The 17,398-nt window shown below is 33.8% G+C and overlaps 2 protein-coding genes across 2 annotated transcripts in view; both read right to left on the bottom strand.

Annotated features, from left to right (window-relative positions):
* LOC125653998 (serine/threonine-protein phosphatase 6 regulatory ankyrin repeat subunit B-like) overlaps positions 1-17,398 on the bottom strand; it is a 1,068,599-nt gene that overhangs the window by 804,662 nt on the left and 246,539 nt on the right. The window lies entirely within an intron of this gene.
* On the bottom strand, positions 3,439-8,666 carry LOC130048814 (pre-mRNA-splicing factor ISY1 homolog). Its single transcript, XM_056145885.1, has 8 exons — positions 8,652-8,666; positions 8,260-8,365; positions 7,647-7,759; positions 5,895-6,012; positions 5,283-5,342; positions 5,037-5,159; positions 4,687-4,826; positions 3,439-3,504 (listed from the first exon to the last, which is right to left on the bottom strand). Exons 1-8 carry the CDS (start codon positions 8,664-8,666, stop codon positions 3,439-3,441), a joined length of 741 nt encoding a protein of 246 aa, XP_056001860.1.

Below are 17,398 nucleotides of genomic sequence, written 5' to 3'. Positions count from 1 at the left end.
GAAATACTTGTAATTATGTCTCGAACGAATATACACTGAAACAATTTGTTTATAATAATAGATCTGTCTTTTATTTACAAGTAATAATTATTTGTAGTTGATTACATAATTTTATTCATTCTATAATAATAGGTTACTAGAAGTCGACTTAATATAAATTTACTCCACAATGAAAGCATTTAGCAAATTATATGGCTCTAATGATCCAATTTTCAAATCAATTCGTCATGAAGTTGAATGTTGTCTGACGTATTTCATACCAATTGATCAGCCATTCTTTACATACTGTATGTGACTACAAATTACTCCATTTACCTGATTAAGATATAAGGCTCACGGTGAATGTGACCTGTCAACAGGGGATGTTTACTCCTCTCGGGAACCTGATCCCACCTGATGTGTCCAGGGATTTGTGTTTGCCCCACTTTCAATTTTGATAAATTCAGGATTAATGAGATGGATTATTGTTCATTATCTTAATTCACTAATTTGCCAACTATAGACTTCTGGAGAATGTACACCCTTGGCTGACAAACAGTATAATGGGGTTTTCCACGGGTCTAAAATTTGGCGATTCCCTGTCTCAAAGGTATGCTAGTAATTTTGGCAGAATAATTTTTGGCGGACAGGGAAGAGTTATTTCTCTGACAAATACTGAAGTCGCAATTCATTGCATATTTGCATGGGGAATGACATTTTGGCGGAAAGCTATCTACCCACTGATCATGAGCATAGAAAATTGTATGTTTACTATTTAGTGATGAACATAGAAAATTGTATATTTGCTATTTAGTGATGAACATAGAAAATTGTATGTTCACTATTTAGTGATGAGCGTAGTTTGCATATTTACTTTGAAAAAAGGGGGATGGGCGGGGTGGTTATTTAGAACATTACACCGTTTTTCAAATCGTTGAAACTTCCCTGTAAATACACAGATATATAGTAGGTATTACAAGTAAAAGGTCAGTCATACTGTATTTAAATGGGGGCTTTTAATTTTAGAGAGTTCAAAAAAGTTCCAGGAGGCGCTTGTAGGGGTAGGGGCACTCAACAAGATGAATAAGGTATGCTAATTGCCAAATCTGAGCCGTCTCATCATTGTTCAAAAGGTGACCAAGCTTGAGGATATGAGATACATTCCATCATATCATGATTTGGGTCCGGCCTCAGAACCTAAACCCCTGGTGCAGGTGTAAGTAATTTTACATTTATAAGTCGATATCCTTTTGATAACCAAACATACAATATTTCTTCACAAAACACTGTTCAAAGTGAAGAATACAGCATAGTGCCATGGATGTGTCGACTGCTCAATGCTCATACATGTAGGTATATTTTTCAGAGAAAAATATCTTTTATTTTATTTTATTTGAAAATCATTTCCGAACTGAAAAACTGACTGCTATAAATCAAATATGAAATCTAAACGAACCTTTATTGCAAAACTACGGAAGCCGATTGGTGCCAGGGTAAAGAATTAATATTTATTTAACTGGCGGCCGCCATATAAATCAACTGGCGGTCGCCAGTTATTTTATCTGGTGGACGCCACTTAATATATACATGGCGGCTACCATTTGCATGCAAAAACAATTTAATTCGTATTGCTGAGTGATTATTTTGGAAAGATTTAGAATAGTACGCAAACACACAGCATCGTTTTTCAAAGCGTAGGGACAGTCTAAATTGGAGGGAGGGGGCTCCGTTCATCCTTCAATTTATCAGTTCATTCATTATTACATTTTTACTATTCATTACTACTACCAAAAGAGTGGGGTGGGGGCCAATCCGCCAATTAATCTTATTTCATGTGTGAAAATAGCTTAGTTTGCAAGTGAAAATAACAGAAATTGAACGTTGTCAAAAACATGGAGGGTCAGCCCCGTGGTTATACGTATTTATCAGTACAATCGAAAAACAATAATTTAATGCTCTTAATTGCATAAATATCACATACATATTACTATTGGGGAGGGATTCACTCCATTTTGAGAGAGAGATAAAGAAAGAGAGAGGATTGAATAACTGGCGACAGTCATATAAATGATTTAAATCAACTGGCGACCGTCACATAAATTAAGTTTCGGCCACCCGTTAATTTATGTGGCGGCCGCCAGATAATAAGTGGCGACGCTAGATAATAAGTGGCGGCCGCCAGTTAAATAAATGTCAATTCTATACCCTGGCACCTATCGGCTTCCGTACAAAACATCTTTACAGAAATTGTATTCGTAAATTTTAAAACTTTGACCTATTGTAAAAATATGACTGCTTAAACATAAAATTTTAGCACTTTATTTCCTCATATACAATCCTTTGTTAAAGAAGACCTTGAGTGTGATGTTCTTGCAGTCATTTTAAGTATATATGGCTGTTCAGTAAAAAATTACTGAGACCATTTAAATTGCAGATATTTGTGTTCCTATAAATAAGTTACTATAAATTATCCCTAGATTTTTTTTTTAATATATAGAAAAGTGATTGTTTTCAATTAATTATAATGAAATTAGTGAAAATTAGTGAAAGAAAAGGATTTTAGTTGACTTATCTTTGGCACTATATTGTGTAATATGCATTTTCGACTCCATACCCATTAATTTAGGTCCCACCCAGGTGTCCAGGGAGAATAGATGCATGTATCACATTCTGGTAGAGAATACATGTGGGATCTTCACACTTTACATACATTAGTAGGTAACGCAAAAGATATGCATTTTCACTAAATAAGCATAACGTCCTAGTACCAGATCGTCATGAATTTCACAATTTTGGTCCTTGCTCATCATGATTGTGAAAACACACGTCAGATTGCTAGATGCCCCTCATTTCACAGATTGTACCATTAATTGTTCGTAGTTTTGACCCCTGCCGTATCACCAGATCTGCTGCATGATGGGATCATGTATTTCACAGTTTGGAAGAATCTTTCTCATTACAAGATTTTTAAAATTGCATTAATCATATTTCAAAGGTTGGCACAGTAATCATATAAAATTCACAATCTTGGTTCCCCTTCCCCTAAAATACTCCATAAACTAAATTGCTAAAAAGAAAAATCGCCACGAGCTATCAGTGATTATGTTTAAATTCCAAAATAAGACCGCAGTGACCTACTTTTGGGTAATGGTGTACACCCCCTAAGATGCATCAACTGATCAAGTCTGATGGTCCTAAGCCTCATGATATGATCCAGGCACAATTTGAATATGTATTAGCCGTAAAATTCCAAAACGAGGCCGCAATGACCTCAATGTACTCTCTGGCTTGTGATACCACTACCACCCAAGACACACATCAACTGGCCAAGTTTTTGACGGTTCTACGAGACCTGTCAGTTTCAAGATACAAAGTATGATCCGGGTACAAACACGATAAAATTCCAGAAGGAGGTCAGACCTGTCTTTGAGTCACGACACAACACCCCCTAAAGATGCATCAGCTGACCAGGATTGATAGCCCCAAGTCTCGCAGTGTGAAAGGTGTGGTCCAGACACATAAAATCTAACAGAAGAATGAACAAACAAAAATACAACCATCAAAAGACGGGCATATAAAAAAAAATCACACCGGTGATATGCTGTTTCAGTGCATTGCTTATGGATGTTTTAATTTCCCTTGATCCTGATTCCATAGTAATACAAAACTACAATTATTAAGATGATATTGTTTTATTCCCATGCTCAAGTTTGATGCACAGTCATGTTGTAATACAAAAGTATAAAATAAAAAAATAAATGTTTGTTCAGATTGTATATTTTGAGTGATGATACGCACAACGACAAAATGAACTGGAATTATCTCTCATTTTTTAAATTTTAAACATCAATGAAGCAAAAATGAAGCATCAATGGATCAAATTCAGCATAAAATATCACTATCATACAATGCAACAATACATCAAATTAAGTTGGACAAAGGATTTGACATTAGAAGTAATCAATGAAGTAACCACTATACGATGTAACAATACAATGAAGCTATGATGTAGTAATAATGAGGAACATTTTCCGGTTGTCGTAAATATACTATAATGACGAACCTCATAATGAAAGACATCTTAATGGCAAACCACATAATTATGACACATCATATAAATGTTAAACCATTTCATATAAACACGAAACCACTATGTAATGGTAAAAAAATAACAGGATATAACAGATCCACAGCACAAAATTAAAAATCTACACCATACGATATCAGAACTGCTTATGATATGAGATCAGCAGCATATGATATGAGAACTGCACATAGTACTCGGTAATAGATCCACGCCATGTAATTAAAAGTCAATACTATATAATAAAAAAAATTACAGCACATATTTGAATATCAACAGCACATAATATCAAAGGCATAGCATGTAACCACAGCATATGATTATAAAACCACAGCATATAAATATGAATCCATGATAAATAATTATGAAAACACATCATATAATTTAATAACTTAACATTAGACAGATACGGCGTTCCATAGATAGGAGACTACTCTTACGAAGGAATAACATAAAACTCCCACAGAGAGAGTGTGACCCCCCAAATAATGAATAAATAAATAAATCACTTTTAAAACAAGTGGCTAGTCTTAATCAAATGATGCTAAAAGCAGAGCATGGCTACGTTATAATTCCTTTTATAGCATCAGCTTGCAGCTACATACATACATCTCTACACTCACATTAACAAATGCATGCATCCTGGTATAATATGGTTTTTCCTCCTCCACCACATCTACTTCCTCCTCCTCCTCAACATCTTCCTCTATTTTCTCCACCTCTTCCACTTCCTCCTCCTCCTCAATTGCTGTGTCCTCAGGAACTTCCCTTCAAGCAATGGTGTCCTCTCTTTTTACCAGTTCTTTCATATCTGAAAAATATACAAAAACAAACTTAATATTTATCAAACATCATGCAAATCATTTCCCTTGATGTTGCAGATCACAAACAGGTGGAGTGAGTTAAATGGTTTTTTTTATGTTAAATGTATATCTTTAAACATTTAATATACCAAGCTCTTATATAGAATTACCTCTCTCCTCCATCTCCTCTTCCTTAGCAACAATGAGACCAATGCCTTCATCCTTACAACCATGGCAATCATCATCTACATCATTCGTCAGCCTGAGTAGTCTCTTCTTGAGAGGAGGGGGTGCTGCAAAATAGTACACAAATGAGATGTTAAGTAGATATTCTTATAAAATATATATTTTGTTTTTTTTTCTGAATGGCATCTCCTCTTCCAAGGAAACAATGGGATAATCACCTTCATTCTTACAACCGCAGTAATCAGCATCGATAAACAGCCTGAGTCGTCTCTTCTTGCAAGGAGGGGATCCTGCAAAATAGTAACCAAATCAAAATTAATGTCAAGTAGATATAGGAAAATGAAAAAATACTATAAACACTACTCTTTGATCCAATGTAAATTGTAGGAAAATATTACATCCTGTATATATATATATGTAGGAGGAGAAGTGTTCACAAGCTATTCTATACCCGCCACCCCTCTTAGATCCACTATAACTTTAAGGCTAACGATTGGATCCACCTGTCCAGACAATATACACATCTGCAACGTGCCAAATCTATTGGATAAACAACGGTATATAGGAGAAGTGTTCACAAACTATTTTACATCCTCCACCCCTCTTAGATCCACTGTAACTTTTAGAAATATAATTGGGTCCTTGTGTTCCAAGACTATGCACATCTACCGATGGGAACGAAACACTGTTAAACGATGTCAAAATTAGCCCTGTAGGAGGAGAAGCGTTCACAAGATGTTATCGGACAGAAAGTACAAAAATAATTACCCCCCTCGGAAGTGGGAAGACATAAGAATGAATATACAGCATTGTGGGTTTCTTTGTCTGAGACAAATTCTTACCTTCTTGTTGAAATAATTCCCTGATGCCAGGGAGATCTTTAGTGGCACCAAAATATTTATATCTTTCGTTTCCGGGAACTTCTTTCCACTCAAGTTTCATCATCTTGGGTCCAATTTCCTAATTAAAAGCAAAAATTAAATCAAATTAGAGATACAAGCAAATTTATGCATTTATAAAAAGTTTGTTCTCACTTAACATGAATAATACTATAGTATTTACATCTGCTTTGCACTTAGAAAGAAATTCATATCTTCCTAGCCTCCCGATAGATTAATATTCTATTACTAAATATTTCAATATTTTTGGTTGATCATGGTTGGTTGGTTTCACGTCCCGTTGAAGATTTTTCACTCATATTGAGACGTCACCAGTTGTAGGTGAAGTACCATAAATGACATATGCTTCGCACTTACGGCCAACACAGCGAGAGTTCTTTAACGTACCAACGCCTGCCGCGACACGGGACCAATACTTATAAGTTAACTATTTTCACTATCTATTATTTGATATCAAAGTGCATTATTTGATCTACATCTGTACTTTCCATTAAAAAATTATGTTTTGTTATTTGTGACTGTTAATGTGACGCCAAAGTTTAACGATTAAGATTAACGATCCCGCAAAATTTTTAATTATTTTTAGTATAGAGCTTTTCTCACTTCTGCCATTAAAAGTTATCTTCTAAAGGGAGACAACACAGTTGTCACCCTGCGCGTGAGGGAGACATCACGAATTGTCTCCCTCCACGTGACCAGCCCTCGACCAATGAAATTGACTAATATTATTCTTAAGGATAATAATTGTTTTGTCCTTCTGTCATCCTGTCTGAAACTTTAACCCTGCTAATAACGTTGGAACAGTAAGTGCTAGAACTTTGGTATTTCACATGAGTATTCCTTGTGACAAGACCTTTTCATGGGTACAAAACCTTTTGACCTTGACATTTGAACTACTTTTTTAAAAAAAATTGACATTTGTCATAATGGTAAATATCAGAGCTTTCATATTGCACATGAGCATTTCTTGTGACACGATCTTTCTACTGGTACCAAGATATTTGTCCTTGTGACCTTGGCCATCTTAGGAATTGGCCATTATCGCGGGCATTTGTGTTTCACAAACACATTTTGTTGCAAATATTTTTTAACAATAAAACAATTGCAATTATAAGTATGAATGTGAAATAATGAAATAAATGATATAGGAATTAAATTCTGATACCTTTATCTGTTTTATATCATTATAGTATATAGTGATCAGACTACCAGTAACATAATAAATAAAGTAAATGTACTTCAGCTGCTCTGAATTCTCCTTGATGCAGTAAATAATTTATTGTTTTAAGTAAAATAATTAAATATTACAATTTTAAAATATTTTTGTAATAGTTAGTAATCAGTAGTATACCGTAAGTAAAAACCAAGTAATTTGTCATTGCTTACATATACAAATTTAAGTAAATATGAATTACTAAGTAAAACTTTTGTTTTAGTGTGTTCATATCCGAGAGACCCGTGACTCTCACTTCTAAATGTCGAGCGCTTGATGAAGGACTAACCAATACTTATATCTAACGGGGTCCTGGCACCAGCTGGGCTCGACCCCCCCCCCCCCCCAACTGGTTACGAAGCAAACGCTCTACCACTGGTGGATCATGTTATTTTTAAATTGTGAATGATAGGTAGAATATTTCCCGCTAGTATCTACGTTTACACATTCTCTATACTTACAAAGTAAACGAAACAACTCACCTTGTAATCAGGACCCCCAAGGATCTGGATCTGTTCATCCCATTCTCCCTTCTCAAGTAGAAGTATGTTAATCTGATCGTTCAGATCTATCAGCTTGAATTCTCCAAGACCAGCTAAAAAGTACAACAGAAATTTCACTACAGTGGGCAAACACGTCTATCTAGTCTAAGCATATGCATAAAAAACTACATTCACAATCTCTAAATCCAAGATCGTTAACACGGTAATCAGGACTTTCAATTTGGTGCCAATCCTCTACCCCATAAAGCTTGCTCCTCGAGTCAATCTAATTTAAATTAGATGTTAGATCCGCTTGCATACTCGCTACACAAACGAGTATGCGAGCGGATCCAACATCTAATTTTAATTAGATTGTCCCCGAGTCTGCATTTAGCTGCTTCAAATTTCAAATTAATCACTAAAACGCTTACTTATCAAAAGCCCCGATTGACTTTTCAATGCCTCGCATTACAATGTTTCACATAATTCACACTACAATGTTTCACATTACAATGATTCACATTACAATGTTTCACAATATTCACATTACAATGATTCACATTACAATGAAACATGTTATATAGACCATTTCTCAATCTTTATCTCTACATACCATTCTGAATCTGCTCCATCTTCCTGGAGATTTCGTCGATAATTTCTTGCCTCCATTCTTTTGCTCTTACTAAGTCCTCACATTCTGTTGCAGGGTAAGGTCTTTCCTACGAATAAAAGTATAATATTTATTTTTATATCCATGGTTTTTTTTTTAACTTAGATTATTTCATTCAGCATGGATAAAGAAAACAATTATTTGCATCATCTGATGATATTGTTAATGAAAATTGTGTGTGCAGAGAAATTTTGAAAATTCAATAATATTTAATGATCAATGAGGAAAACCAGGACTGGTAGAATCTGAATTTGTCTCATCAAACGATAGTATCTTCTCATTAAAAGAAAATTTACTACAAGATTTTTTATGAAAGTTAACATAATATTTCAGACCTGCTCCTTGGACATTTCTTCCAAATAAGCCGCTATCCACCTGGCAATGGGGGTCCTACAAACAACAAATTTAACAGAATGAGTAAATAATGCACCGAATGAACTTTCTTCAAACTCCGACTCGAAATCAGGAACTCAAACGAGAACTGATCGACAAATCCTCTAAAGATTCTGACTTAGCAGTACAATTACAAGTAAGATAATATTAGCTGCATTCATTCACAATAAGCCTGTGGTGTGAAATCTTCCCACCTGTATTACTAATGCATACATATAGAAATAAAAAAATCTCTGCGTGCGTAAATTGATGTTGAATGAATATTTCACAGATTATTTATACTTGCGTAATACGAGGAATATATATACAGTACATGTACACTGATATCTTCACTGTGTACGAAAAAGTTATAGTATATAATTATCTTCACTGTACGAAAAAGTTATAGTATATAATTATCTTCACTGTACGAAAACTTTATAGTATATAATTGTCTTCACTGTACGAAAAAGTTATAGTATATAATTATCTTCACTGTACGATTGATCAATTATTGAAAGTATATCTTCATTGACTAACTCTACTTATAGAATGTTTTAAATGTCTATTTTATACTTACATAGCTTTTTGACTACTTGTGGCCTGAAAAAGAGAACAGAAAGAGATTTTAATTAGCAGTAGCAAATGAGAAGTATGCGGCAAAAATATCGATAGGGGCCATCTACTTCTTAGGATGTACCTGTGTATCAAGTTTGATGTTTGTCAAACTAAGAGTTTTCAAGATACTGATATCGGATGGGACCGTTAAATCTGAGATCCCGTGGCACAGCAGGTGTTGCACGATAAAGATCCCTCCCTGCTCAAAGGCCGTAAACGCCGAGTATAGGCCTAAATTTTGCAGTCCTTCACCGGCAATGTGACGTCGCCATGTGAGCTGGTGAAGACTAAATGTGAGTGAAAATTCCTCGCTTGCCCATGCATTCTTTGCTAACTTCACTTCCCGTATTGATTTTACATGTAACTAATAGACGACAAGTTCTTGAGAAATAGATCTATAGAAAAAGTATAAACATGTAGAAATATTTTTTTTTCTTTTCAACAATTCAATTCAATTACATATTTATATACAACTTTATTTTTTAAATCACATGGAAATAAATAGGAAAAATCTTCTCAAGAACCACGAGGTGGTGCACTTGTAGATTAATTATATTTGTTTATAGCAACTTTGAGAACCAAAGCGAGACTAGGCTTAAAAGGTATTCAATGATTGGCGTACGGATAATGAAATTTTGAATGATTTGATCAAAACGTTTATTGTTAAATAATGATAAAATTGAAGTGAATCAAATGCACATGACCGGTACATGATTGAAAGTTGACCTTTTTGTGCATGAGACCTTTTTGAATAGTTATCTGCTCTTTTTAAAAATAATAAGTAAAATCTAAAAAATAAATTTAATGTGTGCAGTAAATGATCAATTTTGTTTCATATTTTCATAGAAAGAAATTGTATACATGTAACTTTTCGCTAAGAGATTTGAATGAAAATGTAATTTATTTTAAAAATAATTTGATAAAACATGGACTTCAATATAAAATTCTAGGTGAAGTTAAGAATAATACCATGATTACAAAAAAAAACAAAAAAACCAACACCTTCCATCTACTATATATATGAAATATGGTCGTTAAACATTAAACACCTTAAAATTCGCACGGGGATGTATGGGAACATTACTTTAAAGATACTTTTTTCAAGAACCGCCATGGACATCTAAACTATCACCCCAGGTCATTACATATTTCCAGTTTCAATGAAATTATTTTTTTTCTTATAATTTGTTTTGTACAATGTATATTGTTGGGCCATTGTTACATACCAAATCCAAAGGTGTTTAATCTTTCTGTGTTAGTGTTCCTCTATATATAAATAAGGCGGCTCAGGTGAGCGTTGTGACCCATGGGGCTTTTGTTTCATTTCATCGGTATTATGTTTATATAACGTTAGCAGTTAAGGGGGTATGCTACACCAGAAAAAATTGATAATGGATGAAAAGTGGAGGATATGCACCACAATATTTCGAAATTGAAAACTTTCAAATTTACTTTATTTAGACAAAACATAAAATGCAGTTTTAGTCGAAAGTAATTTGAAAATTAAATTAAAAACCCCTGCTAGACTCAAACCCGCGACCAACCGTTTAGCAATCGACTACAAGTACATATAAATATTAGCGCATGATATTTAAATTTCCAAGATCATGTTCTATCTTATTTCTAAAAACAAAATAAACTAAAGAAAAATGAATAAATAACAAAATGGGGGAGGAGGTAAAGAAGAATAAATCAAACATAAAAAAGGGAAAGATAACAAGAAAATCAAAGATCATGAATTTATTTAACCCGATGAACTATCACTCATAGATAGAATTAATTATTGATGTAATTTGTCGCTCATTACTTTCACAAAACAAAATAATGATAATCGGAATCAAGTTGGCATAAAACATTTGGTCTGCTCGCTAAAAACTGATACTATTGACAAATATTATAAAGAAATGTTTATTTAAGCGTTACAGGGCGGATCCAAGAATAGCGGTTACGAGAGGTGTCACTTTATGAGGCAGGGGATCTACAGCGAAGCCCCCGGCATCGTCTCAAACCACGGGTTATTGTTACATAGAAATAGAATGAAACAATAACCCGTGGTTTGCGAAAATGAACCCCCGGAACCTCCTGGATGTTACAGATTTTATAGGGCTTGGAATATATCTTCTATTTAGTCATTTGTACTGCTTCCTATCATTTTTTTATATGGTGAAATTAATGAAATGACGCAAATTTTAAGGGTTCTTTTTTTTGTTGAAAAAATTAAGTTATTCCAATATACAATGTAGAAATTCAAGAAAACAATATTTTGTCATTTATTTCTCAGGGAGTGAAAGACATTATTGCTTCTTTTATCGTTTAGTACATTTTTCTAAACAAGATATCACGATTTACCTTAAATTTGAAAAGTTTAGTGGTGGGGGGGTGTGTGTGCTAAAATATCCGGAGCTTACACATCGATAAATTCTTCAAAAAGAATCTTTGATTCCTATAATACCAATTCATTCACTGCATCAACAATTTCAACAATTGAAATAGTTACCCCGCACTATGTTATTTGTTGTCAGGTGCACATGAATACATTTATTGATGTGTAAACTCTCGTTCAGCTTTATTTTTGTCCAATCAAAACAATTGTAATATATATCATTAGAATTATCAAGATTTATGCATAACGGGAAAATAAATGTTGTTGGAGTCTTTTTCAATAGTTTTTTGTAATAAATCTTGTTAACCATAAAATATATCAAATGTCTAAGTTATATATGAATAGCCAATCATATGTTTGAAAATATTGAATCCAAGGGCGATAACTCTGTTTTCATAGAATCCCTTATTAAGTCCATTATGCGATAGATTTTTCACAAACATTTTGCATATTTTTTTTTTAAACGGTTTCATGAAATTGCTATGAATACTATTATATCGTTTTAACCAGTTTTTGTGAAATTTTGATAATGCTGTTTAAGGAAAATTGCAATTTTCTGACGTTGATAACAGTATATATAATGTGCTAATTGATAAAAAATTTGTTAATACCGCAACATACTTATTTTATCACTTTTATTTGTTACTAAGATCTATTATTTGAAGAATCAACAATCAAATATAAGAATGAACCCATAATTCTAGAAGGGTGTGGAATTACCTTAAATTATGAATTTTTTACTCTGTTTAGTAGTACCCTTTATAACGCATGTTAATTTTGCAGTCATAATTAACATTTTAAAAATGACACGTTACCCAAAGAATGATGGAAATGTGATGCATATAATAAATTTAGATCAATACCATCTCGTACATGTATATAATATACCGCAATCTCTGTTTACAAAACAAACAATAAACTCTCAGAAATGAGCTTCTGTGATAATGTATAACCTTAAGTTTTTGTGAAATCTTCTAAACACATTAAACAGTAAATTTTGAGCAATAAAAATGAGGAAAAAATTGAGGGGGTGAGGATGGAAGCGTTAATCAGTCCCTTTAGCAGATCTTATATTATCAATATATAAAGAAAAACATACCATAGTGTTATAGTATTCTTGTAGATTCTACGATTGCAGTCAAAATCACAGCTATATAGAATTTCGGAACTTCGGAAATCTTGTAGAACTCTCGTAGCTTCTATTGCAGCCAGCAGCACAACTAAAGACTTTTAGAACTTCTGTTTTGTTACGGCTATATATATGGGGTATCTAAAGATGTTTGTACAAGATTTAAACAATGAGTTTCACTACTCAATTCCCTATTAATCATAATTAATCTGCCACGATTGTTCACACTCTTGTCAAAATCGCGGGTTCAGCGAATACCCATGGTGTCGTCACTAATTATAAAATTTTGAGTTGACACCTGCGTGTAGTACTCAAATCATCCGGACAAACATCAAACACATACCGCCTCTCAATGACAGATGCGACCATAGATCACGCCCGGACTATTGGAATCGGCCTAGCGTCAAATGAGCACCCGAATTGGGTGTGTATATAGTACCAAGCGTATCCGCCCCTATTATCTACCGCAAAACAAGTTTGGATATTTTGTTTTACTTAGAAGTCGATAATTACCTAAACACCAGAAGTAAATTAACCACGGGTAAATCTCGGAGAAAATGTCTTAAAAAATCACTACTTTACAAAACTTTTGAAACGTTTGTTTCACTAAGCGGCCCCACATGGAGCCTAGTACATGTAGTACAAAAAAGTGTATTCAATAATGAACAGTAATAAAGACAACAGGAATATGATATCATATGAATATCAACATTATTATCCTAATGAATTTGGCATGGCTTATCACAGTAAATATATTTCAAAATACATTAATTCATTATATAGCTAATATTATTTGGACAAGAATTTACACCTTTCTGGAGAAAAAGTAAGTCCGGGTTAACAGATATCAGAATTCATCATCTACTTATTGTTTGTTACAAAATGTAAATTTATCCATATATTCGTTTGGTAATCGGGGGAAAAATGTAACCGGAAAAAAAAGGCACGGGGAAAAAGGCACAGGGACAAAAGTCACAATATTAGTAGAAAAGAAGAGTCATAGGAAAAATATTTAAATGCAACAATATTTGATCGTTTGTAGATTAAAGTCATTTTTGTGGAATATTTATAGGGTAATAATAATGTCCATGCATATTACATGGTGGTGATTACATGTCACTGTGTTTTTCCTTTTCGGTTGAGATGTCGTTTCAGCTTTGCTCTCACCTTATATCCCAAAACGAAGAAACCAAACATACCCCTCCCCAATAACCGGTATTCTAGTTAGGGCTGCATGAAATTGTTTTTATTGCAGTGTGCAATGGCCATCATTTAAATGTAAATCAAACAATTTTACTAGACTAATAATGTGGGGAGTCGTCATATTATTTCTGGTAGATTTGATTTTTCCTTTTACTCATGAATTGGATGCTTTTCAATTGTTGAAATAACAGAAAGTGTTCTTAAATGATATCAAAAGTTCTAATAAAATGTGAAATTATACTACTTAAAATTCAAATTCACATATATTTTTAAAAGCATATAGACTGTGACTACATGTATCAATGCTTAAAAACCTGCCAGTTTCAATTACATCTAAAGCGACGAAAGCTATACAATGTCAAATCTTGTGGTAATTAGATAATTTTCAGAAGTTGTCTTTGACATCATATAATTAGAACATTTAGAGTTATATAATTGACCTTTCCAAGTCATACAATGACCTTTTAATGAAAATGAACATCTACATGTTAATCATTTCAAATCTGGATACTACCAGTCCTAATTAAGGCACATGTATCTTTTATACAGTTTAACCATTTTCAGTGATGCCCATTTCCCTTGTCTAACTTATAGGAAATGCTGTACAAAGTATAGGAGTTCTTTTCATGTTTACTATAATAAGTTAAAGGACACATCACATGTTTCTAAACTTTTATATTTTTCAGCAAAATTAATTCATTTCATGCCTAAAACTACTTTACGTGTGTTTTAAATGAAACAGTTAGCAACATTGTGACTTAGTGGTCGCGTTTTGCCAGGAAAAGATGTTCCGAGAAATACCAATTTTTCGTGGTGACATAAGTCCGCCTCGTATGTCACCTACAGCAATAATGTCGTCCCATTTTAATCATTACCATATGCAAAATCAATAAAACAACGACCAACATTTCTGGGAACATAGCCTAAAAGGAATATCTAAGAGGGTCATTTTGGAAAAACCATAGGCCTTCTGAGAAATATTATAATCATAATGATTTGTGGGATTCAATTAATTCAGATGTATGTTTTTATTTGTGTTTTTCTGTTCTTTTTTTGTTGTTTTTGTTGTTGTTTTTTTTTTGTTGTTGTTGCAGGAAATGAAGAAATGCAAGTCCTGACACAATCTCTGATATGCAATTTTCTTTTATAAACAATTCAAGAGATGCCAATTTGTAAATTATAGAGTGATTTAAAGCCTTAAATACAATACAATTCTTTATTCTCCTTACCAATAAGACAAATGTATTGAGAGAATAAGTATTCATACAAATATACAATACGATGTGCTCATAATATATACATATGTACAAACCGCAGCAATATAAACAAAGTCATTATAGAGGGGACAGAGTATGATGGATAGCTTTTAAGAATTTACTTCATTTTCTTAACGTGACAATATTGTCAGAATTAAAAATAGATTTTGTTGTTAACACATTTGATACACAAAGAGATGATGCATGCGATTCTCGAAACATTGTGAATAGTATTCGTTTTGACAACATGAAGTTGATATTTAGACACCTGAGTAAACTCCTAATCGTTAACAATCAGCGTCCACCGTTGTACGTTCACAGTGAACATTGATCACGCCGGGTATTCGGACACTAAGAACCGTGTCAAAGATGTAAATGCCGTTTTGGGATGAGTACATGATATTCACTAACAGAGAGTGTATGCGATGCCCTTCCCCCGACTATACTGTGGGGATCTGTGGGCATTCATTCTTTATTTCCTCACTACATGAGATTATTCACCACCTTTTGTTGGAGGACCTAACCATCCCCGGATCTTCAAGAAGACCCATCCCCATTTCCAGGGGATCCGAGGGTGGCCTCGCCGCAACAAACCTAGTGTAGCAGGGCTCGTACTGGGCAGTCTCCACTCTAAATCTACAGTGTAGCAGGGCTCGTACTGGTCAGTCTCCACTCTAAATCTACAGTGTAGCAGGGCTCGTACTGGGCAGTCTCCACTCTAAATCTACAGTGTAGCAGGGCTCGTACTGGGCAGTCTCCACTCTAAATCTACAGTGTAGCAGGGCTCGTACTGGGCAGTCTCCACTCTAAATCTACAGTGTAGCAGGGCTCGTACTGGTCAGTCTCCACTCTAAATCTACAGTGTAGCAGGGCTCGTACTGGGCAGTCTCCACTCTAAATCTACAGTGTAGCAGGGCTCGTACTGGGCAGTCTCCACTATAAATCTACAGTGTAGCAGGGCTCGTACTGGGCAGTCTCCACTCTAAATCTACATCAGAGTAGTATGCGATGTTCACATAAATAAATCTGAACGATCATCTTGGCGATGAATAGGCATTTTCCTTATGCATGGTCAGAATCCATAATTGTTCCAATGCATAAAAAGTTTGATACGTCAGATCCTAATAATTACAGAGGTACTCGTTTAGTGAGTTGTGTTTGTATGTTATTTACTTCGATTTTAAACCAAAGATTTGTACAGTGGTCTTACAACGATGATATAATAACTGATGCTCAATTTGGGTTTCAACCTCAAATAGGTACAACAGAAGCTATTTTTATCTATCCTCAATTATTAATATGACGCGTTCTAAAAAAAATTATTAAATTGTTGTTTCATAGACTTCAAGAAAGCATTTGACACTGTTGATCGAACTACATTCTGGAAAAAAGCTCAGCACGTATGGTATTAGAGGTAAATTACTACGCATTTTTCGGGTTATGGATCAAAGCATGATATCTAGTGTTAAATCTGCAGGTATGATGTCAGAATTGTTTTTAGAAGTAACGTTGGACTATTGCAAGGAGAAATGATATCTCACATCCTTTTTTCGTTATATGTGAATGATTTTGAAGTAGAATTTTTAAAACACGATATTGTGCCATTACATTTGCGAGAACTAAACTTGTATATTTCGATGTATGCAGGTGATGTGGTCATTTTTACCCGAAACGTACATGAACTTCAAAATATGTTAGATGGATTAAATGAATATACAACTGACTGGGATCTAACTGTTAATGTTGATAAAAAAAAATATTTTTAGGAACGGGGGTAAAATTAAAAATACAGAAAAATAGAATATGAATGGTCAGCCAATTGAAGTTGTTGATAAATTTGTATACCCTGGTGTTTTATTTAACTTTAAAAGGACTGGTTCACAATTTTTGATAAAAATATTTTTCATTTTTGATGGTAAACATTAAAAATATAACTCATTTTATATTGACAGCCAAAATTTTGACCTTCTGAATGCAGGAATAAAAACAATATTTTAGCTTTAAATCTGTGTTATGTAAATAAAGACTCGAGTCTTTTAATGTATACAAACAAACCAGTGAAATATTAATTTTGTAATATAAAACATCTTAATTTTATATAGTCACACATTTTAACTTTTA

The sequence above is a fragment of the Ostrea edulis genome, chromosome 7 (assembly GCF_947568905.1).
Source record: "Ostrea edulis chromosome 7, xbOstEdul1.1, whole genome shotgun sequence".
NCBI lineage: Eukaryota > Metazoa > Mollusca > Bivalvia > Ostreida > Ostreidae > Ostrea > Ostrea edulis.
Note: the sequence above shows the minus strand (reverse complement) of the source record. Positions and strands in the feature narration are given on the sequence as shown.